General features: G+C 48.4%; 1 protein-coding gene across 2 annotated transcripts in view; it reads right to left on the bottom strand.

The window, feature by feature from the left end:
- COL5A1 (collagen type V alpha 1 chain) overlaps nucleotides 1–26,974 on the bottom strand; it is a 137,250-nt gene extending 110,276 nt beyond the window's left edge. For both annotated transcript variants that reach the window (XM_068211093.1, XM_068211092.1), the window contains exon 1: nucleotides 26,836–26,974. In XM_068211093.1, coding sequence (XP_068067194.1) covers nucleotides 26,836–26,935 — 100 coding nt within the window. In that variant the 5' untranslated portion in view covers nucleotides 26,936–26,974. The remainder of the gene's footprint in view (nucleotides 1–26,835) is intronic.
- Nucleotides 26,975–27,276: the final 302 nt, after the last annotated feature.

The following is a 27,276-nucleotide window of genomic DNA, read 5'->3' on the forward strand; positions in this document are numbered from 1 at the left end:
CTGGTCTAGGGAAAATTCCCTGCCCATGGCAGGGGTAGAATGAGATGAGCTTGAAGGTCCCTCCCAATCCAAACCAGTCTGGGTTTCTGTGACAAAACTCAGGGGATTTCCTGGAATCTTTCCTCAACTTTTTGCCTTCCACCTCCCTTCAAAGTGGAAAAAAATTCATCCGGAGACACAAATTTACTGTTCACAGCTGCCCTGTTGTTGTTTCTGAGGCATCTGGGGGTCTGCAGGAGGGGTGGGCAGCCTGCAACAGGAGAATTTTCTTCCACATTCAGATTTGGAGCAGGCAAAGGAGATCCCAAAACCTCCAGGGCTTTGTGAGGCAGCTCTTACCACGTTGTGGTTTGTGTGCAATGGTTTGAGGCCGTAAGGTGAAGAATGAAAAAGCATTCCCAGCTCATTCCAGGTGCCCTCTGCAACTTCCTCACCATTTCCCAGCAGTCCCACCAGGCTGGGGATTTGCATCCCAGGGATGCAGATTTGCTCTAAGTAAAGCTTTGGTTTTTGCTGTCTATGAACAACATGAGAAAATTGTAATTTATCTGCCAGCAAGTAAAGCCAATAAGGATCTTCCATTTCAGGAGCAGTGAAAAGAATTTCAGGACACCTCCCACTGTCCCAGCTCGCTCCAAGCGCTGTCCAGCCTGGCCTTGGACACTGCCAGGGACGGGGAATCCACAATTTCTCTGGACAACCTGAGCCAGGACCTCCCCACCCTCCCACAGAAGCTGTTCCATATTTTTAAGGGGAAAGGAATGTTTTCCAGCAGAAGCCCAAGCCATGAGGGGTCAGAGCAGCCATTGGTGACCTCAAAGCTTCAATCCCAACCTGCAAAACCCATCCAAGGTCGGGGTCCCTCCAGGAAGAAGCAGAGAATCCCCATGGCACAGGGACTGGTGCTCCACTTTGCTCCAAAAAAACCCTTCCCCTTCCAGTTTTACCAGCCTTCAAGTCCTTTTCCAAGATATTTTTAGCCCTAAATAAACACTCAATTATTGCCTTTGCAGGGTCCAGCCCGGGCAGGGCAGAGCCCTTTCCCTGGGCTCCGGGTTTCTCACTCCCCAGAGGTTGCCTTGAACATCTGGGCTTAGATTTGGAATTAAAACCAAGAGGTATTTATATAATACATCCTAATTTAGGGATATTCTATTATTCCTAGAGTTCCTGTGTCAGATCCAGAAGAAATAAAAGCAAGTGAGGACTGAAAGCTGCTTCCCCTTAGTGATGCTTTTTTTAATGGAGCTGGGAGTCTCCTTTTCAGGCTTCTGGGATTTCAACAATTTTGACTCTTTATCTAAACACTTTTCACCGCAGCTGGCCTGGCTGCAGCCCTGGGACAACTGACTAAAACAGGGTGGCAGAGGCTAAAATAAAACAGAGCCTAAAAGAAGGATATCAGGCCCCAGCTGGTGTTGCTCCAGCATCCTTTGGATGAGCTTAACAGAGCCTCTTAAATTCCTCAGCATCCCAGCAGCCCAGTAAAACACAATTATTTATCTGGGCAAAGAGAAAAGGCATTTTAAGGAGAAGAACTGAAGAATGCGAGCTGCAGGACTGAAGATATTCAAGGTTGTTCCTTAGGAAGGGGTAGAATAGAGGGAATTAAAACATAAAAGGCAGCTATGGAAGGGGCCAGAACTGATCTGCTCCTCCCAAGAGCTACCACAGAGCTGTGTCAATTCACACTGCTCCAGATTGCAGAATACTTCACCAATGACTCATGACATCCCGTTATTTATTTATTTTTCCTTTAAAAAAAGCCCAAATAGTCCCAACTGGGAACAAAGGAAACCATTATGCAGAGTCAGATTGGAACGATCCTACAAAAATCCCAAAAGGAAAAGAAAGAAACCCAGAACTGACACTGGAGCAGCTCAGAGCCTCCATGAAATTCAAAGAATCAAAAAAATCCCTGTTCCTTTGAGCAGAAATGCTTTTTTTTTTTTTTAATAATCAATCATTTGTGTTTGTAGCAAGGCCATGGTGTGAGCAGCTAACAGTGAGCAAAGAGCAAGGTTATCCTTCATGGAATATCATGGAACAATCTGCTGCAAATTCCATGCAAAACATACAGACACAACGCCCAGAAATCAGGCGAACGCCCAGGATTGGAGGGGAAATCCCAGCCCTGCTCAAGGGCTGCAAGAATCCTGCTTGTTTTAAGAGCTGAGGGTTTGGGATTCTCCCTTGGGAAGGGGGAGGGAGAACCCAGCAGTGAAGGGATGGCTCTGAGGACGAGGATGAGCTTTTCCAGGACAATCCCTGTCCCATGCCAGCCTGGGAGCCAGGACATGACCCTGCAGGACAAACCCACCCCTGGACCCAGCCCAGCAGCCACACTGGGGATTTCTCCTCTTCCAAGGAGCCGTTCCCCCCACACCACCACAAATCCGGGGAAAAAGCGATGAAAACCCCCAGGGAAGAGGGAGAGGGGGTGGTGGGGTCCCTAAAAGGGCAGCTCTGAGGGTGCAAGGCACAGCATTTTATAGTAAAATGTGGTGAACCCCAGATCTGGGAAGAAATGATGATGTCTGGTTCTACATTAGAAGGTTATAGCATATAATGTAATGTAATTACATTATATGTAATTACAGCTATTTAAATATAGCTATTTAAAAAGCTATTTAAATATATGTTACATTGTTTTATATCTAAATATATATTTAGATTTTTTATATTTATTACATATATAAATATATATACATTTTAAATATATATTTACTTCTTACCTATCTAACCTATATTATTTTATATATAAATATATATTTGTATGAATGTATATATTTATTATATATAAAAATATATTATAATAGATATATAATATATTATATATATATTTACTTCTTACCTATCTAACCTATATTATTTTATATATAAATATATATTTTATATTTATTATATAGATAAAATATATATTATAATAGATACATAATATATTATATATAGATTTACTTCTTACCTATCTAACTAATAAACTTGTGACTCTCTGCTGAGAGTCTGAGATACAGTTGGATTTGATTGGTTATTGAAATTTAATAACTTTTACTAGAATCTAATTAAGTAATTACTTCAGGTAAACAATTTCTGTACCACATCTTACATGGGGAAAGCAGAGGAGCAGAGATAAAGCTTGTTCTCTCTTCTTGTCTCTGTGCTTCTCCAAGAATTCCTGAGAGACAGAACTGTGTCTCCCTGTCCCGAGAATGTCAATGTCACAGCATTTCCCTTTCCCTGCTCCTGGGCAGCTCCACACCCCGGCAGGGATCAGTGGGATCCTCCCTGGCTGTCCCCAAATGCCCCCAAGGCAGGTCTAGGGGACAAATTCTTCCTTTTTGAGGGAAAAACCCCATCCAATGGAGCAAGAAACACAAAACCTTTCAGGGCAGAGCCTGAGCCACCCTCTGACCCACACCACTGACAGCTCCGTGCCCAGGATTTTTTAGGAGTTCATCCTGACAGTGGGATCAGAGGAACGAGGTGAATCAGCAGCTCCAGGGGCTGTCCTTGCTCTCCTCCCATCCCGCCCCCATCCAGCAGAGCTTTCCAAGCTGCCCCCTCCACATGGAGCAGGAATTTCTGGGTCACTGTGACATTTTGGGAAGTGCTCCAGCCCCAGTTTCGTTCCTGGCAGGAGCTTTGCCCTCTGAACCACTGAGGGTGAACGGAGGCTGGAATTTTGGGAGCTGTGAAAGCCCCAGACTCACACCCTCAGCACATCCACAGACGGGTTTAGGAGCAGCTCCTTAAAACCAGCCCTAAAGGGATGAAAATTTTGTCCCACTCACCCCCAGGCTCTGGTTTTTTGTTTTTTTTTTTCATAAAATCCCATTTTAACATCATTGCAAGGTCCCTGGATTGCCTCAGCTCTCAGGGAGCACCTGGAGATGGAAAAAGAGATTTCCAAGAGATGTAAATCACATCCAAGGAGTCTGCCATGCTTCCTGGGGAAACCTTGGCACCTCCTCTGCAGGTGGAGCATTTTCCAGGACTTTGGACAAGGGGGATGGCTTAGAACCCACCGAGGGCAGGGTTAGATGGGATATTAGGAATTCATTCTTCCCTTTCCAGTTTCTCTCCCCTGCCATGGGATTCATTCCTGAGCACAGGGCCTCCTGCAGCTCTCACACAGGTGCACTTGAAGGTGGAAAAGGAAATTTCAACCTTTTCTCTTTGCTCTGAAGAGTCCCAGTGCTCCCAGACAATCTGGCACTGGGACAGGAGCTGCATTTTCAAAGCAATTTGTAATAATCAACCACTTAAAGCCCTGCAAGGCTTGATTAGGGCTTGCAGCACATTAAAATCAACGAGAAGCTTTGCAGCCAGTTTTAATGGGGTGCAGAACAGTTATTCCTGCAAGAAAGCATCCCAAGCTGGCAGGATCATCTGGGAAAGGGGAAGGAATAAAAGGGACTTGGCCTAAGAGCCGTGTCAGAGTGTGAGCAGCAGCCTCCTCCTCATGGCCTCTCTCAAAACCTCCCAAAAAGGAACAAAAATCAGCAGCTAAACTGGGATTTTCCCTGTAAAACCAAATCCCTGCAGCCCTCTGGGTTGTTTTATGTGGGTGATGGTCTCCCTGCATCCCAAGGGTGTCACTGGAGTGGGAATTATTGCAGCAGGCTGGAGCCATCCCACACACTCACAGTGGTGTCCTCCACCCAGGAAATCCCAGCCCGTGCCTATGGGATTCCTATGGGATTCCTATGGGATTCCTATGGGATTCCTATGGGATTCCTATGGGATTCCTATGCAGCCAGCAGCCTCCGTGGGTGTCAGGGCACTTTGGGAACAGAGTGAGCAACAATTTGGGGGTTTTTCCCCCCATCTTGAGCCGGTGGAAGCGCAGCAGGATGCTCCAGCACACACCTTGTAGGACAACCCAAAATACATCTCTCAACACTTCAGGGGCATCAAAAAGGATCATAAAGCCACTTTTAAATGGAATTTTGTGCCCAGGAAGAAACCACAACAAAGGATTCTGTTCCCTCTCAGCATCTTCCAGCAGCACTCAGGGGAAGTGGGAGATGCTGGAGAAATGGGATCAGGACGTCCTGTGAGGAAACAGGACACAAGAAGGGCGAGGAGCAGTTTTTTTCTCAACCAAGATATCTGGAAAACGCAGCCAAAACGGGCAAATTTGGTGGAAACAACCAGAATAAACCTCTTTCTCCAGCCTTCCCAGGGCCGTGCTGAGTGGATGGGCCAGCCCTGGGCTTAATTAAGCACATTAACACAAGCACCTGCAGAATTAGCATCACTTCCAGCCCGCTAAACCCCGGCTGAGGCTCAGCCTCGCACATCACATCACCACTTCAAAGGCAGCGAATCCCCCGGCGGGCACTGCCCCACGCCCAGGTAAACTCGGCTGGGATGCTCCCAAAAATACAGGGATTCATTTTCATGCACTGCAGGTTTTTCAGTTGTCTGCAAAGTTAATGGGAGCAGGCAGAAGTAATTTCATTTTTAAATATTTCATTGGCTGATTAAAAAAAAAAAAAATATAAAGCCCAACCTTGAATTATTTCCAGCCCCGCTCTACACTCCACTATTTCGACACGGGGACAGAAATGTAAAACCAATTATTTCCTGCAGATGCTTAAACCAACCAACTCGGTGCATTTAGTTCATATCTGATTCTCCTCAAAAAATACAGCCAGCAGGCAAATTTCAAATTAATACCTGCCTGACTTCACGAGAAGTGTTTCTGAAGCTTGTTTCCCAAAGTTTTCTCCAGGGCATTAAATCCCGAGTTTATATAACCCACACTGCACCACACAGGTGCTGCTTTCAGGGGAAGAGCAGGAGGAAAAAAAGCCCAGAATTAACTGAATTTCATCCCTGCTCAGCCCCCAAGGAGCTGAGATGCCCTCAAGGGATGTCTTGGAGAGCAGGGAGAAATTCGCCACTCCAATTCCTCCTTCCGAGTGGTTTTCTCACTTCTAATCCGCATTTATCCAGCAGGTCCTGCTCCCAATTAGGTGTTTGGATGGATTTCCTTGTGAACATCGCCAGGGAATGTTATTTTACTGTAGGCCAGGGGAGGTTTTTATGATAATATAGAATCTGGTGATCCCAAGCATGCAGCAGAAGCTCATCCAAGCACAACATCCAGCTCCTATTCCTTTCCTTTATTATAAATAAAACACGGGTGCATTTCCTTGCTGCCTGAGCTCAGAAATGGCACATTTTGGGTGGGTTTTTTTTTGTTTGTTTGTTTTGTTTGTTTGTTTTGTTTGTTCGGGGTTTTTTTTGTTTGTTTGTTTGTTTTTTTGCGTTAAAATCCCGGGATTCCTCCCCTTGGTTCAGGGAGAGGGTTTGTTCCCATCAAATGAGCCCATCCAGAGGGATTAGGGCAGCGCCGGGAAACTCCTGCCCAGCTTTGACAGAAATTTGTGATCTCTGCTCCTCGGTCATTAGGGGAGAAAGGCGACCCCATTAACCGCCCCGAGCGGCATCTGCATTACAAACAGCCCTCAGGAGCCCAATCACTGAGCTAATTAGCCAGCTCCTCCCTCCCCATCCCACCTGCCGTGGGATAGGAACCTCTCCATAGGGATAGAAACCTCTGCATGGGGATACAAACCCCCAAACAGGGATTCAAACCCCCAAAACAGGGATCCAAACTTCTCCATGGGATCCAAACCCCCAAAACTGGGATCCAGACTTCTCCATGGGATCCAAACCCCCAAAACTGGGATCCAGACTTCTCCATGGGATACAAACCCCCAAAACAGGGATCCAAATCCCTCCAGGGGATCCAAACCCCCAAAACCGGAATCCAAACTTCTCCATGCGGATAAAAACCTCCAAAACCGGGATCCAAACTCCCAAAACAGGGATCCAAAATTCTCCATGGGAGACAAACCCTCCATGGGGATAAAAACCTCCAAAACAGGGATCCAAACCCCTTCATGGGGATCAAAACTCCTCCCAGGTTGCAAAGCCACCCCAAAACCCATGCCTCACTACCAATCCAAGAGCTGCTGGAACTTTCCTCACCAATATTCCTATAAAACACTGGCTCCATTTGCCTGGAAGCCACAGCTTCCACAACGGGGTTCCAAGGGGTGATTTTAGGAAATCTGGGTCACAGCTGCGTGTTCTTTCCCTTCCCTCCTTTCAGATATTCCCTATTAAACTCATTACAAGGTGACATTGGAAATATCTGCTGCATTTAAGAGCTGAGATGTCATTTCAGGTCTTCCATTCTCTGTGCAGGAGGACTCAAACCCAAAGATAGCATCTAAAAAATTGAAATATGCTCCTAGAAAAGCCAACAAGAAATAGCCAAGAGCCTCATCCAAAAAGCTTTCCCAGGACTCAGCCCAAGGCTGGCCCAGACAAATATTTACAGAATTATTCACATGGGTTTGTTTGAAATAAAGAGCCTTTTATGATCATTACTTTGGCATCAAACATCTAATTAGGGGCCAATGACAGTTATAAAAATCACGGAGCTCTGCTTGTCAGTGCTGCTGGGGCTGATGTCCCTGCCCTGGGAAAATCCCGATGGGACTGGGACAAGGGGATGGAGCAGGGAGGGCTCTGTCTCCTCTGGGAAATGGAAAATTGATGAGAAAAAGGTCAGAAATTCCTACTCATTGCTGGTCCAGGCTGAAACCCTGGAACTGGCATTTTTAGGCCTCTCTGCTTCACACAGCAGCTTTTGGGATGAGCCTTTCCCAGAATTCCTGCAGGGCACCCAAAGCAGCCCTGGGCTCTCCAGTCCTACACAAAATGAGATTAAATTCACCAATCTGAGCAAATCTTCAACACTTAAATCCCTTCGTGCTGAGTCTCCAGAGGGGACTTTCCCTTCCTAACTCATTCCAGCCTCCAATCCCCATCACTGCTTCAGGTGCTCGTGCCTAAATCCCCTCCAATTGTCTCAAAGCTATTAAAAAAGTGATCAAACTCAACATTCCCAACACTGAGTTGAACAAATTCAATATTCCCATCACTGAGTTGATAAAACTCAACATTCCCAACATTGCTACAGATGCTCGTTCCTAAATCCCTTCCAGTTTTGTGAAATGTATTTAAAAAGAGATAAAAACTCAACATTCCCATCATTGCTTCAGGTGCTTGTTCCTAAATCCCCTCCAATTGTCTCAAATCTATTAAAAAAGTGATCAAAATCAACAGTCCCATTGCTGAGATGATAAAACTCAACATTCCCAACACTGAGTTGATAAAACTCGACATTCCCATCATTGCTTCAGGTGCTTGTTCCTAAATCCCCTCCAATTGTCTCAAATCTATTAAAAAAGTGATCAAACTCAACATTTCCATCGCTGAGCTAATCAAACTGAACATTCCCATCATTGCTTCAGGTGCTGGTTCCTAAATCCCTCCCTTTTTTTTTTTTTTTGGAATCTATTAAAAAAGAGATAAAAGTCAGTATTCCTATCGCTGCTTCAGGTGCTGGCTCCTAAACCCCTTCCAATTTTGTGAAATGTATTTAAAAAGAGATAAAACTCAATATTCCCATTACTGTCTCGCAGGGAAGGACCAGCAACCACATTTTGATTTTATTTTGCTTTTTGGTAACGCTGAAGAGCCAGTTTGCCATCAGACAACTGAATTCTCAAAAGGGAAACAAACAGAGCCCAGCTTTGGAAATAAATCTGCTTTTAGAGGGGAGGTTTTGTGCAGAAGCCCAGCCCAGCCAGATGCTCCCCACAGAACTCTTCCAGACCCTAAATCCCACTGAGGAAGAATATGTGGCTTTGCTTTCCAACAATCCCAATTTGCTCCGTGGCAGTTTCCTTAATGAGGCTGGCAGAACCTGGCTATAAGAGATGGGCAATTAAAAAAAAAAATCACATTTCTCTAAGAACACAGCACAAAACCATTCATTGACAGGGTGCTGAGCAGTGAAATCACAAACAAGATCCAACACAGCCACCTTGGGCACCCCAGCAGCAAAATCAGTGCCCCAAGCTCCAGGGCTGAGAGATTTTGCTCCTGCACTGAATTCTGCAGCCCCACAGGAGGTGTTTAGCTCCAAAGGATCAATCCCACATCTCTGGACTGAGCAGGGTGGGGTTGATTTGTTCTCTGCCCATGCCTTGGCTACAGAACAAGCAGTGCTCACATCATTCTCACCCTTCCAAAGGGTGCAAAAAAAAAGCAGCAGGTTGAAAACAGAGGAGTAAAAAGTAGCAAAGAATTCAATACCTGATACATCAACCCCTTCTTCAGGTGCTCTCTCCACAGCACAGGGCATTCACCTGGGCATTACCCCTTTAAATGCTTCAAAGGCTCCCAAAGTTTCCTGCTAAATTTCCTTTCCTCTGCTCTGATAAGCTGGGTGATAACACAAAGGCCCTGAGCAGGGTCACAGGAGCCAGGGAGAGTGAAGAGAGAGCTCCTGAGCAGCTCTGAGCACCAGCCCTGCTGACCTGAGCAACCAGAAGAGCTCTCCTTAATCACCCACATGCCTCATTAAGGCTTAATTAAACACATGCTTTATAAACCTGAAACTGGGAGTTTTCTCACCCCAAAAGCATCATCAACTCCACCCCAGGCACCAGAACCTGCCTCAGCTTCCCAGAGGAGCCCTGGGATGACCCTGTCATTCCCTGGGGGCAGCCACCAATGTCCCCATGGCCCTGGGACAGTTTCTGACAGGACCCCAGGCTTGCGGGGGTGACAAGGGGCAGGAATCTGTCCAAAAATCCACACAAAGCTGTTGTCCTGCCTAGAGCTGGCTGTGCCAAACTCACCTCCAGGTTTTCTCCTCCAGCACCCCAGAGTGGGGCTTGGCTTTGGAAGACACCGAGGTGAAACAAGATCCAGACACTGTTCTCGTGTGCCAAGCACAGCCTGACACTCAGACCAACAAAACATCAGCCAGGGGAAGGCAGCAGGACCACAAAACCCCTCCCAGTGCTGGCAAGGCTGGTCTGGAAGGACAGAGCTCTTTGGGACGTGGTTTAGTGCTGGGATTGGGAGGTTTTTTCCCAGCCTAAATAGTTCTGTCCTATGGCAGCTGACTCCAAGGTGATTTTGGAAATGCAGCCAGCCCAAAACCACCCCAGGAGTGTCACAGGTGCCACACCAAGGCAGCAGCACAGGAAGAGGGAGGAGAGGCTTTGACTTTGGCAGGGGTTGAAGGAGGATCTGCAGAGATATCCCAAAGAACCTGGCTGGCAGGACAAGCAGGAATGGGTGGCTGAGAGAGGCTGCCCCAGCCTGGGCACTGCCAACAGAGCTGGCAGTGATTTCCCACCCAAATCTGTGCCAGGGCTCTGAGCTGGGGGGTTCTGAGGAATGAGATGGTGATGAGGTGGGAAAACAGCTCAGCTGTACCAGCGATGCTGATGGGGGTAAATCATCAACCCCTGGAATGCCAGCAGGAGCAGGAATCATCACAGGCACAGATCCCTCACCTGGAGAAAGGTCTCAGACATGGCAGGGGGTGCATGAGGAGGTGTCAGGGCCTGTGTTTGGAAAAGCAGGAGGAGGGAAGGTGCCACCAGCATGAATATTTATGTGTATTTCACTTTCATTGGGGACAGCAGCATCAACACATCCAGGGAGGCAAAAATTTGGGGGAGCCACTCAAAGAGCTGAAAAGAAATCCTGGATTCCAACTGTTCAGTGCCACAAACAGGAAATATCTGGGAGAGTTTGGAGACTTGGAATTAAAGTTCCTCCCAACCTGAAATCCAAGTGTGCAATGCCAAAAATAGGAAATATTGTGAGAGTTTGGAGCCTGGCAATAAAGTTCTTCCCAACCTGAACTCCAAATATGCAATGCCCAAAAAAAAAGGAAATATCTGGGAGAGTCTGGAAACTTGGAATTAAAAGTTCCTCCCAAACTGAACTCCAAGTGTGCAACCCCACAAACAGGCAATATTTGGGAGAGTTTGGAGCCTTGGAATTAAAGTTCCTCCCAACCTAACCCAAGAAGGAGAAGACTCATGTGAGCCAGGCAGGAAAGGAGCTGCCAAACTCCTCCAAAACTTCCCTCCCTGCAGGAAAAAAAAACCCAAAAGCAGGGTCAAAGGGAAACAAAAAGATGAGTGGGATAAAGTCTAATTAAAGGAGTAGGGAAAAGTGGCAGCTACAAAAAAGCAGGGGCTCTTTTCCTCTGGAGCAAAGGGTCCTTTGCAGAGCCCCAAAGCCCCCAGAGGAGGAGAAAAGAGGGTCTTTGTGAGAGGGATGGGAAGCAGGGAGCCCTGGGGTGGCTCAGAGGCATTACTGTACCTAGCACAAAAGAGAGGAACAATAGAGGGCAAAAGGAGATGGGGCTGCTTATTTTTGGGGGGGTGGTAAAGCAAGGCAGGGCTGGGATGATGTTGGGATAATATAAAAATGGTCACTGAGGAAGGAGAAGGATCAGCCCAGAGAATATTGGGAATGGGGTTTAAAATGGTTAAAATGAGGTTAGAAATGGTGAAAAATTAGGCACAAATTCTCTGCTGGCATTTCCGCCAGGTGCATGGCAAACTGAGCATCTCCCTAAATAATGCTGTAAGATATCATCAGAAAAGAGGGATAAATGTGCCTGAGAAATGCACAGGTTCATTGTGAGGAATTCTCCAGGAAAGCCCTTCCAAGGACATGGAATGAGGCAAAAGCAGGGTGCAAAATAACCACGTGAAAGCACAATCAGGGTTCTTGTTCCTGGGAATTCTCTCAGCTCTGCCTCTCACCCAGAGGCTGCACAAAATGCCAGGAAACTCCCCGGGGCTCTGCAGAATTCCCAGAACCAGGAGCAGGACAGCAGGGAGCAGGAATTCACTGTGACTGCTTCCACTGCCCCAGGAGACTCACCCACCTGAATTCCAGGTGTGCCAGGAACTCAGAGCTCTCCTTCAGAGCTGTTTAAGCTGAAATTCAGTCCTCCCCTGGCCTGACCTGGGCACTCAAATCCAGCTTTTATCCCTGGAGTTTTGCCAGCTTCTGACCAGAACAGCTTCCCTACAACCCTGCCCAACTTCTGCAGATACTGAATTATGGAGTATCAGGTTTAAATTACAGAATTATCATCTCAGAATTATGTAAGATCAGCTTTAAATTACAGAATTATCATCATAGAATTATGGAAGATCAGGTTCAAGGATCATCAGGTCCAAGCTTTATTTGGGTGATTCCTACCCCCAAAGAGCCTGAGGATTCATCAGGACATGAGTATTAATAAAAAGCCCCACAACATCATTTCCTTGCAGATAAGGAAGGGGATTTGGGGTGGGTACAGAACTCCCTGGAGAGCAGTGGGATGTCAGGAACAAGCAGGACAGCTGCTGCATCCCTGCCATGCACAGCTGGGAAGAAATCCAAGATAAAATTCATCTTTGACTCCCCAGTCCATCCTTCCCTGCCAGACATTCCCTCCCTGCCAAGCCTAACCCCATTTTTCCCCTTTAACACCTGGTCCATCCTGCTGCAAATCCCAATCTTTGGGGTCACACTTTAGAGTTTGCCTTTCACCTCCAGCTCTGCTTGTGGTGAAACTGAGACAAGAATTCCTCTGCCCCTTCAGCTCCGGGAGCCATTCCTTCCACTGGCTTTGACACTTGGGAGAAATGAGGGAAGGAGCACAATTCCAGCATCGGGAAAAGCACGGGTGACAATTCCAACCATTTCTGGGGAGAAGTCGTGGTTGGTGTTTTTACACCAATCCCTGCACACTGAGGAGATAAAGGCACTGGGAGAGAAATGAGGGAAGGAAATATTCAGGATCCTGGAGACAAGGTAGATGCTGAGTTATCAGGGTATTTTATCCTGTATTTTAGGAAGATTGATTCCTACAAGGAGCAGTTTACAGCCCTGGGTGGGATTCAGGGTAGGAAAGCACAGTGGGATTTCTTATGGCAACAGGGATAACACCAAACTGATCCAGACTTTTCCTGTGAAATAGGAACCAGACCCAAACCCAGTGTGGAAATACCCATAAAGAACTTTGGGCTCCTCGCTTGAAGGGAATCAAAATCCACACCAATAAACCCTGGGATGCTCTGAGGCAGAGGCAGGGCACAAGTTAAAGGTGTTCTGCACAGCATCATCACTCCCCAATTACAAAACCTCCTTCATCTCTTCCTGCTGTTGCCTTTGCTGCCCACAGGAGTTTTTCAAGATTTTACAGCCCTGGGTGGGATTCAGGGTAGGAAAACACAGTGGGATTTCTTATGGCATTTTCTTGTGGATTTCTTATGGCATTTCTTATGTTCTCCTCATCACTAAATAAACAGCACATAAACAACTTAGTACTGGGCTTAACATTGATCTGAGTACATTTTTCTGTGCCCTCATTTTGAACCCAGAGGGAAGGGAGATTTTCCACAGCTACAGGAAAAGTAATGTTGTCCTTAAAATGCAAAGAGGTCACTCAGAGTGATCCCTCCGTGAGCATGCTGAGAGGTTATTCCAGAGCAAGGAGAAAGGAGAAATCTTCCTAGAAAATACAACATCAGCTGCATGCAGCACTCCAAACTCTGGGAGTTTGGAAAGGACTCTGCCCTTTTCCTGGTTCCTCCTGCCCAAACCCACCAGGACATGGATACAGAAAAGGTCCAGCTGTAAGCCCATCACTGTCATGCACAAAGAATGGAATAATTTAATATAAACCCCAGGATATTACAGGTCAAATTCAAAGCAGGTCCTTCCTCACACCCATCCCTTAACTCTGGGTTAATAACTCTGGGATATTTCACCTCCAGCACTCCCCAATGATTATTCCCAACCAGGCCTGACTTCCCAGAAGAATGTTCCACATTTTCCTGTGTCAGCTGACACTGCACAGGCCTGCCTTACCTGTCTGCACCAGCACTCCCTCCACTGTCATCCCTGGCTCAATAAAACAGGAAGGAAATTCCCCCAACATGAATTTCTTGGGGCATTTTTGATACTCAGCATCAGAGAACCCAAGTCCAGTTTCACAGAAGCTCCCTCTCATCTCCCACATCTATTTTTAGACTTCCCATTGACTAAAATTGAGTTTGGGCCTTTTGCCACCGTCAGAAAAAAATCATCAACACTACCCCAGCAAAGCCCCAAATCCCACCCTGGGTTCCTGAGCTGAAGCAAAGTCCGGGGCAGATTTCACTCCCCCAAAAGCAGATGTTTCAGCTTAATCCATAAAAAGCTTCATCCCAGGCCACAAGAATGGGGCAGCAGCAGAGGCTCAGCTATTTGCAGCGTGCTGCTAAAAGGAGTTCACTGTTTGTGCAGGGCTTGGGATCGGCGTCCCCGGGGCAAGGAGGGCCCCGGCTTGTCTGGCCAAGGCTTTGGAGAAGGGAGCTGCAGGCAGGGAAACCCTGCTGGGCTCTCAGCACCCCTCAGAACATCCCATCCTGAACTCAGGCTCTGCCTCAGAGCATTTTATTGGTGTGGGTTTTGATTCCCCTCAAGTGAGGAGCCCAAAGTTCTTTATGGGTATTTCCACACCCAAACCAAGCTCTGGGTTTGGCTCTGGTTCCTATTTCACAGGAAAAATCTGGATCAGTTTGGTGTTATCCCCGTTGCCATAAGAAATCCCACTGTGCTTTCCTACCCTGAATCCCACCCAGGGCTGTAAAATTCCCCAAAACTCCCAAAACTCTCGTGGGCAGCAAAGGCAGCAGCAGGAAGAGATGAAGGAAGTTTTGTAATTGGGGAGTGATGATGCTGTGCAGAACACCTTTAACTTGTGCCCTGCCTCTGCCTCAGAGCATCCCGGGGTTTATTGGTGTGGATTTTGATAACCCTTCAAGCGAGGAGCCCAAAGTTCTTTATGGGTATTTCCACACCCAAACCAAGCTCTGGGTTTGGCTCTGGTTCCTATTTCACAGGAAAAGTCTGGATCAGTTTGGTGTTGTCCCTGTTGCCATAAGAAATCCCACTGTGTTTTCCTACTCTGAATCCCACCCAGGGCTGTAAAATCCTGGGAAAATTCCCCAAAACTCCCGTGGGCAGCACAGGGAGGATTTCTGCAGAAATCCTAAAATTCCATGGAATAGCAGCACAAAGAGCAGCAGCAGGAAGAGATGAAGCAAGTTTTGTAACTGGGGAGCGATGCTGCTGTGCTTCTTCCCTGCCCAAATTCCCAAAAACACCAGAGGCTGCTCCCAGCCCTGGATCCACCCCCAGCTCCACGTAGACCAGGGCAGTGCTGCAAGAGCCTGAGCACAGCCAGGGAGCCAAAACAAAATCCCATTTCTGCCCAGCCAGGGGCCCTGGGCCAGGACAAAACTCAGCCTGAGTGTCAGAGGGTCAGAGCAGAACCCTGGGATGACTTTCAGAGTCACTGAAGTTGGAAAAGATCTTAAGGATCAGCAAGTCCAAGCAGAACTCCCAGCACAGAGAGCACGTTGGGAATTTTGGGGATGAAGGATCCAGCATCCTCAGGGATGGGGTCAAAGGCTCTGGAGCACGTTGGCTTTGCTGTCCTGCTTTAGGGGTGAGAGGCTGATCCTGCCCAGCCTCTCCCAGTGTGCTGTGGGAATGTCTGTGCTTGGAAAAGCGTGTGCCTGCTGCCTCCAGCCTCACAGCTTCCTGACACAGCTCCTCCATTGCAGAGCACAGGGGAAAATGGATGTTTGCAGAGCAGATATGGCCCTCGCTGTTCTGCTCTTCTGCATCCTGCAGGGATTCAGGACTTGGTGGGGGGATTAAAAAAAATCCAAAAAAACCAAAAAAAAAAAAAAAGAAAGAAAAAAAAGAAAAAAAACCCCAACCCCCCAAAAAAATATCAAAAAGACCCCCCTACCAAAAAAAAAAAAAAAAAAAAAAAAAAAAAAAAAAAAAACACCCAGAATTACAAAAAAACCCAGAGGCAGTTCGGGTCTGTTGGCTCCTCCTCCCATCCCAGCTCCTGAGGTCAGCAGGGAAAGCATCCAAGAGTTGCAGAAAAGCCAGCTTGTTTTAATTTAAACATTTGAGAGAGGCAGAGTGAGGGACTTTCTCCCCCCAAGTGCACAGGACGTGATAATGTGCCTCTCCCGGTCCCGGCCAGCCCTGCTGAGAGAACATTCCTCGCAGCTTTCCGATGGGATCCCGAGTGCCAGAGGGAGAAATGCGCTCCCCTGCCCTGCCCTGCTGCCTCTCTTGGAGCACGGGCACCCCCGGGGGGCTCCCCGGGACCTGCCCCCCTGTCACAGCGGGCAGCACACGCCGGGGGAAGCAGGAAAACATCAGGATGAGCGTTTGGAAGGCAGCGAGAGCAGCGCTGATCCTTCAGGGAATGCCCTGAATTTGGGGACTCCTCCAAATCCACCTGGGAATTCCTGATGCTCAGCCAGAATCACCTTTCCTCGGCTTTCCCAGCCAGGTGGGGTGAAGGTGCTCTTGGAGAGGGACCTGGGACAAGGACACAGGGAAAGGACGAGGGGGAAGGGATTGAAACTGCCAGAGGGACATTGGGAAGGAATTGTTCCCTGTGAGGATGATTCAGCCCTGGCACAGGTGCCCAGAGAAGCTGTGGCTGCCCCTGGATCCCTGGAGGTGTCCAGGGCCAGCTTGGAGTGACTTGGGCTAGTGGAAGGTGTCCCTGGATGAGCCTTAAGGTTCCTCCCAACCCAAACCATTGTGTGATTCCATGATTTTCCCTGAAATTCTGGTGGGATTTGGAGTGGTGGGGTCCCCATCTCTCCCTGCAGCATCCCAGGGAAGGAGTGGAGCAGAGATTCCTGGATCTGAGGGCACCTGGAGCTGAGCACAGCCCACCCCTCTGCAAATGCCCCTTTGTAAACGAAGCTTTTTGAATTTCCTGCCCAAATCCTGCCCCGGGCAGCTGGGGAAGCACTGGCAGAGCCTGGCAAGGGGAATGTGGCTCGTGGGCTGCACGTGTGCAAGGGCTGAGGAGCTGGGGGGGCTGTGCCAAGTGGGTGGGATGAGCTGGGGACCAGGCCAGAAAAAGGGAATTGCACTGGAACAGCAGCAGTGGCCAGGGCACAGCAGGAATTCAGGGCTTGTTCATGGCTTTTTAAGAGGGTGGAGTTTAAATCCTGGCCTCCTCTACCTGTGGGTTTCCTTTTTTACACCCTCCTCTGGGTTTATCAATTGGGCTCTTTGCTTTTCCCCGTGCTGGCAAGGAAACGGCCCCAGCGCATTTGGGATCGTGGTGTGCTGCCACGGACTCCCCTGCACACTGTCCAGCACTCCTTTGGGGTTTTGGCAGCATTTGAGCCCTGAAAGTACAGAGGAATATTGAAATTTTTGATTTCTAGCCATTGGATTTTTCAGTTCTGAAATCACACTGCTGGTATGAAATAGATATTCCTCTGAAAAAGAGAGAAAGCTTCAGAATCCTGATTTATTCTGCACATTCAAAACACACCTTCACCAGGGAACCAAAGCCAACCCTTTCCCCTGTCCTTCTAATCGGGGCTAATTTCCATAAACAACTTTGCAAATGAATTTGCCAGTTCGGCTTTGATCCGAGGTGGCCAAAAATTCCACCAGAATTCCAGTGGATATCAAATGTCTGGGAACTGGGACGGGTTTGCTGCTGAGGCAACAGAATCACAGGGAATGGTTTGGGCTGGAAGGGCAAGGGGAGTGCTGCTGACCGAGGGCTGGAGCTGATTTTGGGGGGCTGAGCCTGGTTTGGGGTGAAACACTGGGATTGTGCTGGTATTCCTTGGAAATTTAGGATTTCTGCAGAGGGATGAGAGGGGTGGAGATGCTGGGAGCAGAGCTGACTGGGGCTGGAGCTGATTTTGGGGGGCTGTGCCTGGTTTGGGGTGAAACACTGGGACTGTGCTGGTATTCCGTGGAAATTCAGGATTTCTGCAGAGGGATGAGAAGTCCCTCAGGGAGATGGTGGGAGCAGAGCTGACTGAGGGCTGGAGCTGATTTTGGCGAGCTGAGCCTTGTTTTACCCTTGTGGGTGAAACATTGGGATTGTGCTGGTATTCCACAGAAATTTAGGATTTCTGCAGAGGGATGAGGGGGTTGGAGATGCTGGGAGCAGAGCTGACTCGGGCTGGAGCTGATTTTGGGGGGCTGTGCCTGGTTTGGGGTGAAACATTGGGACTGTGCTGGTATTCCATGGAAATTTAGGATTTCTGCAGAGGGATGAGAGGGGTGGAGATGCTGGGAGCAGAGCTGACTGGGGCTGGAGCTGATTTTGGGGGGCTGTGCCTGGTTTGGGATGAAACACTGGGATTGTGCTGGTATTCCGTGGAAATTCAGGATTTCTGCAGAGGGATGAGAAGTCCCTCAGGGAGATGGTGGGAGCAGAGCTGACTGAGGGCTGGAGCTGATTTTGGCGAGCTGAGCCTTGTTTTACCCTTGTGGGTGAAACATTGGGATTGTGCTGGTATTCCGTGGAAATTTAGGATTTCTGCAGAGGGATGAGGGGGTTGGAGATGCTGGGAGCAGAGCTGTGCTGCAATCCATGGGAGAAGCCTTGAAGCAGGGAACCAACCTCCCTGGAAATGCCCCTTGGAGGGTTTTCCCTGGAAAATACCATGCCTCGAACACAGGATCTGCTGCCTGGGGGCTGCTCAGGGCATTCCCTGAAGGATCAGCGCTGCTCTCGCTGCCTTCCAAACGCTCATCCTGATGTTTTCCTGCTCCACTCCTTCCCTGGGATGCTGCAGGGAGAGATGGGGACCCCACCACTCCAAATCCCACCAGAATTTCAGGGAAAATCATGGAATCACACAATGGTTTGGGTTGGGAGGAACCTTAAGGCTCATCCAGGGACACCTTCCACTAGCCCAGGTCACTCCAAGCTGGCCCTGGACACCTCCAGGGATCCAGGGGCAGCCACAGCTTCTCTGGGCACCTGTGCCAGGGCTGAAACATCCTCCCAGGGAACAATTCCTTCCCAATGTCCCTCTGGCAGTTTCAATCCCTTCCCCCTCGTCCTTTCCCGGTGTCCCTGTCCCAGGTCCCTCTCCAAGAGCACCTTCACCCCACCTGGCTGGGAAAGCCGAGGAAAGGTGATTCTGGCTGAGCATCAGGAATTCCCAGGTGGATTTGGAGGAGTCCCCAAATTCAGGGCATTCCCTGAAGGATCAGCGCTGCTCTCGCTGCCTTCCAAACGCTCATCCTGATGTTTTCCTGCTTCCCCCGGCGTGTGCTGCCCGCTGTGACAGGGGGACAGGTCCCGGGGAGCCCCCCGGGGGTGCCCGTGCTCCAAGAGAGGCAGCAGGGCAGGGCAGGGGAGCGCATTTCTCCCTCTGGCACTCGGGATCCCATCGGAAAGCTGCGAGGAATGTTCTCTCAGCAGGGCTTGCGAGCACATTACCACGTCCTGTGCACTTGGGGGGATCTCAAATGCTTCCTCCTGGGTGCCAGTGGCTGCCCAAGGGGAGCAGAGTTGCCCACCCTCCCCAGGGCAGCTCTTTGCTTTCCAAGCCCAGCTTCTCCAGAGCATCGCCCGGATTTTCCGAGCAGAGCCCGCTGCATCTGCCAGAGCCCAGCTCCAGCCCCTCGCTGGGGTTTTTAGGTGCTTGGCCACTCCAGCAGATCCCAGCCAAGATTTCCTTGTGGCATTCACATTCTCTGAACAGAGAGAGAGACACGATTCTCTCTCCCAAGATTTTTCCTAAGAAGTTGTGAGACGCAGTGAGAAAGCTCAGAGAAAAGGAGGAAACCATTCTTATCTCCATTGGCTGCTCCTGGTGTTTAGCACATGTAAAATGTGTTATAGAGATTGTTTGCCAAAGAGTAATTTGTTAATTAGACACCAGTAATAGTTGTTTAGATTAATTGACCAATTAGGTCAAAGCTGTGTCGTGACTGTCTGGAGACAGCCATGAGTTTTTCTTTAGTATCATTTTAGTATAACTTAATTCTAATATAGTATAGTAATAATGTAATATAATTTAACTTAATAAAAGCAATTTATTCTGCCTTCTGCAACACAGAGTCAGAGCACGTTATTCCTCCTTCAAAAGTCACTATTTTGATATTCCCTCTCATTTTCCCTGCGAGTCCAGCGAAGCAGAGCTGGCACCAGCTGAAACACCTCGCTTGGAAGCTCCTTTTCCCCGTTTCTCCTGAGCAGAATGACACTTGTGTTCACTGTGACTCATCTCCTTGACCTTTCTATTCACTTTTAATGGTGCAAGCTGGAAATAAGGGCACCCAAACAATGCTTGCATTATTCAGCTGGTGAACCACGGCCCTCGGAGCAGATCTCAGCCCTGCAGCACACAAGAGCACACACAGTAGGTATCTCACTGCACACATCCAGCATGAAAAATAAAATAAAAACAAATCCAACAAACTGCTTAATTCATATTTGAGAGTTGAATGAGCTGCACCAAAAAAAAAAAATCCCTGTGTAAAACGCTGCAGAAGGATGAGAGATCCTGGGAAACTGGCAGTGTCATCTCCAGGAATTCGGCTGCAGTGAATTCTTACTCCAGTATTGTCTTGGAAACAAAAAAGGGGGTGGAGGGAGGAAAAGCAGAGGAGGAGAGGCCAGCCAGGCTCATGAGCGTGGCTCCTTGCTGGATTTCCTCACTCAGAACCAGCAGCTCCAGCTGACAGGCACAAGGAACACAAAATCCAGCCCCTAAACCTGACAGTGATGAGCAGGGACTCCAGCAGACCCCTCAGTCACCTCCCTTTTCCCATTCAGCTCCTTCCTGAGCACTCCAAACTCTCCTCCTCTGCAAGCTGGAGCAGAAAGAGAAGGGAAAAGAAAAAAAAAAAAAAAAGCCTCGAAGCAGTTTGCTGAAAAGCTGAGCCCAGGAAAGACTTTTTGCTGTATTTATTCTGAAAGGATTCCCCTGGCCCTGGCTGCAGATGCACAGCTGGATCCAGGCAGGGGTGGCACACGGGGTCACTCCCAGCTGGCAGGGAGATTTAGGCTAATATGTATTAAAAATCTGTATAAGAAATGAATTTAATAATAAATGCATAAAATAGAAATTGAAGGTAAGATAATTCCAGTCTTCATCGTGCTGATGGAGAAGAAGAGGGCACCAAACATCCAGCACATCCCTCTTTAGGAAAACAGCTCCAAATTTCCTTCACAGATCTAATTCAAAGGATTCTGAGAGTAGCCAACAGAACAGCACAGTGCTCTTGATACAGTCTGTAAAAATCCTGCCCAAATCTAAATACAAAATCCAAACAACCTCTTGGATTTCCTGGGTGAGGGGCTCTGGTGCTGCCCAACAGGAAAAAAAAATATCCCAAGGAGGAAAAGCATTTTTAAAATAGAAAGAACCAATCACCAACACAACCTGTGGCTCAGGGATGGGAAGAGACTCCTGGAGCTGCTTGAAAACACAGATTTTATTGGCACATCAGCAATAAAATCGTGCTCAAGCAACCCCTCAGGGCCAGGCTCCACACAGGGCTGCAGAATCAGCCCCCAGGACATGGGAAATCCAGGGGTTTGCCTGAGGACTGGGAGAAAATCCAAAGCAGAGTTTAGGAATGAGCCCTGATGCAGCTTTTCCACTCACTCATCCCCACACTCTCTGTTTTCTCTCAGGCTTATTACACAAACTCGAAGAAAAACTCTGTTGTAAATACATTAATACAACTTTCCTCCTTTAAAAAAAATGACATCTCAACATTGTGAAAGCTTCCAGATGATGTTAAGAATCCTCTTGGCTTCTGGAAAAAAAAAAAAAGTAGAGCCCAGACTTGGAGCAACCAACCTCAAAAATGCCTTTTGTGTAGTTCCTTCATTTATTTATTTTAGTTCCACAGATTTTCCAGACACGTCCACAGAGAAACCACGACATCATTTGGATGCTTCAGCCAGTGCTAGGCTGAATTTCAAGAGCCTTGGGACTTGCCAACAGTAACCAGTGGTTAATTATACCATGTTGCCAACCCAATTTTTTCCACATAACTTTAGATTTCAACAAAATGTTTCCATTCTTTCATGTCTCAACCTTTTTTAAATTTTTTATTTCTTTTTTGTTCCCCTGATTTTGCTCATTCTTCCCCTCCTTGGTGTTGCTTTGTTTCACACAAAGGTTTTATTGTGTTTTAAAGGACTGAAAATTCAGTCCCAATCACATCAAATTTAGTAGGAAGAGCAAAATATTTGATATAAAGTGAGGCCAGGCTGGAAGTGAAGAAACTTCTCCCATGGAAGAGAGGAGGGAAAAGGAAGGGGAATTCACTTTATTTCCCAGAGAATTCTTCTCACTTTAACCAGCGCCTCCCATTTACCAAAATCTGGGTACTAAAACTGACACCTACGTTTTGCACAGGACCCAAACAATATTTTATACCCAGCTATGTAATGTTTTATACTCTTTACGCAGTATTTTATACTTTTCTCTGCCAAATGACCCATTTTCTAGAACAATTGCTGCACCCTGGGGATCAAACTCCAGCTACACTCAGCAGGCCAAAGGAGAGGTGGGCGAGTGGGGACAGAGGGGACGAAATGCCAGATTTATCCTGGTATCCTGATTTCCCCTGTCACTTGAAAGTTAATTCCCATGACAGCAGAGCACCAGCTTGAAATGGAGCTGCTCTTCCCAGAGAGCCCTCAGAGCCCCTTCAAGTGTTGAGAAGAAAATTTGTGAGGGGCTTTGGATGAGGGGGAATGGCTTTAAACTGATAGAAAATGGGTTCGGATGGAATATTGGGAAGGAATTCCTGGCTGTGAGGGTGAGGAGGACCTGGCACAGCCGTGGCTGCCCCTGCATCCTTGGAAGTTGCCCAGGCCAGGTTTGAAAGGGCCAGAAAGCCCCTAAATTTCTGTGGAAGCATTCCCAGCTCTTTGCTCCCTGCAGGCTTCCACATTTCCACAGGAAATTTCCATCCATCCCTCCATCCATCCATCATCCATCCCTCCATCCATCATCCACCCATCCATCCCTCCATCCATCCATCATCCATCCCTCCATCCATCATCCACCCATCCATCCTCCCATCCATCCATCATCCATCCATCTCTCCCTCCATCCATCCATCCATCCCTCATCCATCATCCATCCATCATCCATCCCTCCATCCATCCATCCTCCATCCATCCCTCCATCTCTCCCTCCATCCATCCATCCATCATCCATCCATCATCCATCCATCCATCCATCCCTCCATCTCTCCCTCCATCCATCCATCATCCATCCCTCCATCCATCATCCATTCCACCCTCCATCCATCATCCATCCATCCATCCATCCATCCATCCATCCCTCCATCCCTCATCCATCATCTATCCCTCCACCCATCCCTCCATCCATCCCTCATCCATCCCTCCATCCATCCATCATCCATCCATCCCTCCATCCATCCATCATCCATCCATCCCTCCATCCATCCCTCATCCATCCCTCCATCCACCACCCCTCTGGGAAGGGCATCCCCAGCAGCCAGGTCCAGCAGGTCCAGGAATCAGGACATGAGACAAAAAGTGATTAATGAGAGAATTAAAGGCCAGTTTTAACTGCCCAGCAGATAAACCCTTCAGAGTGAAGAGCATTTTCCTGGAAAGCACTGCCAGATTTTTCCTGAAGTCCAGGCAAAACTCAAAACATCTCTAAATGCCGCTTGACACGGGGCATGGCCCACAGCAATTCCTCCTGGTTGTTAGAAATCAAATCCTAACTCCAAGCAGGCGTGAATGCCAACCCTGGGGACAGGCTGGGGACAGGGATGGACAGACAGCATCAGGAGCTGAGCACAGCTCCACGGCAGAGCAAAAAGCAGCCAGGCACTGCCAAGGCTGATGGGGCCATGTCTATGCCACTCAGGGCCTCTGGGACAGCAACAAAACGGGGAAAATGGAAAATCTCCTTCAGAATTAAAGCTGTGCTTTGCTGGGTTTTAATTGAGCACCCTTTGAGCACCAGGTTGAGTACAGTGATTTGGGAATCTTTTCCAACCCCAGGGATTCCGTGCTGAACCCCTTGCTGCAGCCACACTCAGGGCAAAGGAACCCAAATTAACTCAAATTAACTCAAATTAAGTCAGGGGTGTCCCACCTCCACACCTGCAGCACTCAGAGAGGGGGAGAGCAGATATTTGAGTCCCTCCTCAGTTCTGAGAGACATCAGCACAAGCCCTGCAGTGCTGAAAACCTGGAAAATCCATCTCCAATTCCAAATCCTAAAGGGCAGGGACAGCATCCATTCAAAATAAGGATTCCCAACCCCCTTCCAGCCTCTCCTGATTTCTCCTAGGGCACACAATAAACATTAGAAACAACACCAAGGCAGCTTTTTTATTTAAACTTGCCATTAAAACCACATTTTGGTCAGAGCCAGGTGAGTCCTCGCTGCTGTCCCTGTGTGCACACCAAAAATCAGTGACTCCCCAGTGGGTTTTACCTTAGAGTTACCCCAAAGAGATGAAATGGGACTGGAAATGAAATGGGACTGGAAATGGGACTGGAAATGAAATGGGACTGGAAATGGGACTCCTCCCATTCCCAAATCTGAAGGAATTCCCTGAAATGCTCAGCACGGAGTTTTCCTCCTTGCCCCTGGAAGAGCAAGACAAGACCTCTGCTGCCCCTGGCCAGGGCTTGTCCCACAGCTGGGTGCTTTTAACTTCCAAATTCCCATTGCAACCTGGCAGTGCACTGACCCAGCTTTTACAGGGGAAATTGGAACTGCCACCCATTCCAGACTTATAAAGTCAGATTTCTTCTTGTAAAACAATATCAACACTTTTGATTGGCAAAGTATTTGAATAAGCCTCTCTTTTAACTGGCTGGATAAAGATTTTTTTAGCTCGTTTAGGTGACTGGGGAAGAGCCAAGGTAACAGGATACAACATAATTTCCAGCATTTTTATTTTAGTTTGGATCCTCACTGCTCTTTGCCACTAAAGGAAACTGCTGCATCCAAAAAAGTCTCACCCAGAAACCCGATTCGGTTTTTACAGGGATTTGTAAGAGCAGAGAGGGGTTCCAGCTTTGTCTGTGGGTTTGATTTTGGTGTGACATCATCTGTGCAAATATGGGAAAATCTGAGCTGGATGGGCAGTGGTGGGAGGCAGCTTTGACATTGTTATTTCCCTGTTATTTGCTGGAAGTCCTCTGTGCCAGATGCCATCCCACAGATCACAGGGAAAATTTCACCTCTCTACACAGAGAAACCAGCTATCCTGAAACTAAAACACACTGAGCTGCAACAAAACCAAAGACAACGTGGAAAAATTTAAAAAAAAAAAAAAAAAAGCCATCAAGACCATTAGTCAATGCCATCAGCAGCCCCAGTCTGGCTCCTCCCTCACCCAAATGATTTGATGTCCTATTAGGCGGCTCATTAGGAAAACTCAAAGCCTTTCACCACAAGAGTCATTCCTCAGAGCTGCACGCTGGCCCCACTAAAGCTCCCAGCCATCCTCTGCTCCGGCAGCTGCCCCCAAAAGCTGCTTCCAAAGTCACCTGGTAACTTCAAAAAGCGCTTTGGGAGGATAAACACAGACAGGGAAGTGCCTGAGGATGCTCTGGGAGAGTTACAGCCTCAGCACAAGCACAAGTGAAAGGAATAAATTGTTTTTTCTTCGAAACCGAGCGGTCTGGTGATAATTCAACTTTCAGCTGATACAAAGCACCCGAGCGGGCGGCCTGACAAGAGGAGCTGGTGTCACTCCAGTGCTCCAACATCCCAATTCCTCTGCAGGACAAACTCAGGGATCTCCCACTGGCCCCTAATTTCCCTGTAGGGATGTTCAGGACATTTTATTCATCGAGTTTCCCACCCTGCTCAGCCTCCACAAGCGAAGCCTTAGTGGAAGCATTCCTCCAACGCCCACCTCTTCTTCCTTAAGGTCATTTGAAGAGGCCAGAAATGAAAATAATTGGCAATCCCTGCTTTACACAGAGAATCCCGCTGCTGTTCGTGCTGCTAACACCCAACAAAGCCTGCAGAAAACAGCCCGAGAACACTAAATTCGGGCAGAGAGGCTGGAGCCCAGACAGCCCAGCTCTTCAGGGCACTTCTCGGCTTCTCAAGTTACCCTGAAGAACTCGAGTTTAATTTTGCAGATTTCAAAACTCGGCTCGGCCAACAAATCCCGCTCCGCAGTCGTTGCCCTGAAATCCAACCCGAGCAGAGCTCGGCAGCGCCGATGCCTCCAAGTGTCCACCACAAGCCGGGAAAAGGCTCTGCAAACACCCAGAAAACTCCTCCAGCAGCCCCACCAAAATCTCCCTCCGCTCTGGCGTTTCCCAGGAGGCAGAAATGTGGGGAGCAGAGCTCTGGAAACAAACTGCACGACCCCAAAGGGAAGCAGAAATGTGTTCAGTCCCTCTTCTGCATGATTAGGGGGGAGGAAAAAAATGACATTCCAGTGGTTTTCTGTGCTGCTGCACATCTGGAAGTTCAGAGCTTCCTCCTGCGGCACTCAGCCCCGGTTTTAGGGAGAAACCCTGCGGGATTGGGGTTGGCCAGGGGGCAGCGAGCTTTGGGGTCCCCGAGCAGCTCCAAAGCTTTTGTGTCCCGAGCTTTGATGTGCGGAGGGAGAGCAGATTCCTGCGGGACAAAAAAACTTTCTGCTCCTCAAGGAGGAGGAACTACGCAAGCCCGGAGGTTTCCAGGGGACTAAATATACATTCACATATATATCCACAGCGAGACAGAAAGAACCAGAGCCTCCAGAAACTCATCCCCGACTTTTCCTCCGGAAAAAGCAGCCCGGCAAGAGGCAGCTCTTGCTCCAAGGAAGGCGAATAAAGAATTGTTTTAAGTTTTTTCCCCTTTTACGGGCCCCCTGACAAATGGCATTCAGAGACTCGGGCAGCTAAAGGAGGTTGGGTGGGTTTTGTTGGGTGGTTTTTCCTTTTTCTTTTCTTTCTTTCTTTTTTTTTTTTTTTTTTTTTTTCCATTTTTGCTGGAATGCACGGGAGGAAGGAAAGCCAAGAGTTTTGCCCCGCACCAAATCCCCCCCATTGCCCGCTCCCCCACGACCCCGCAGCATCTCCCACGCGGTTTGGGGGGGCTCGGGGACCCCCCTTACCTGCCCGGCCGAGGGACAGGGCACCCAACAGCACCAGCGCAGCGGGCACCGAGCAGCTCCGTATCCAACTGCGCCTTTTCCACCGCGTGTGCGTATCCATGCTCCCCAAAAAAACGGGGCACCAGCTCGGGACAGCTCGAGGAGGGGATTAAAAAAAATATCAAAATAATAAAAAAAGAAAAAAAAAATAAAAAACCCAAATCCAAGCTGTCTCTAGAAGCGCAGAGCAGGCGCTCAGCCCCCCCGGCAGCCCCCCCCGGGGAGCAGCCCTTTATAAAGCCATGGGGCGGGCGGAGGGTGCGGGGGCTCCGCCGCGCTCAGCTCCGGCCCTGCCTGCTCCTCCCGGGCTGCCGGAAAAGTTCTCCCTTCTCTCCCCACACCGCCCTTTTTCCCCCCTTCTTTTAAACCCGAGGCAGGAGTTTGTCAATCTCGGAGCAGCGC

This window comes from Anomalospiza imberbis, chromosome 21, assembly GCF_031753505.1.
Source record: "Anomalospiza imberbis isolate Cuckoo-Finch-1a 21T00152 chromosome 21, ASM3175350v1, whole genome shotgun sequence".
In the NCBI taxonomy this organism is placed as follows: Eukaryota; Metazoa; Chordata; class Aves; order Passeriformes; family Viduidae; genus Anomalospiza; species Anomalospiza imberbis.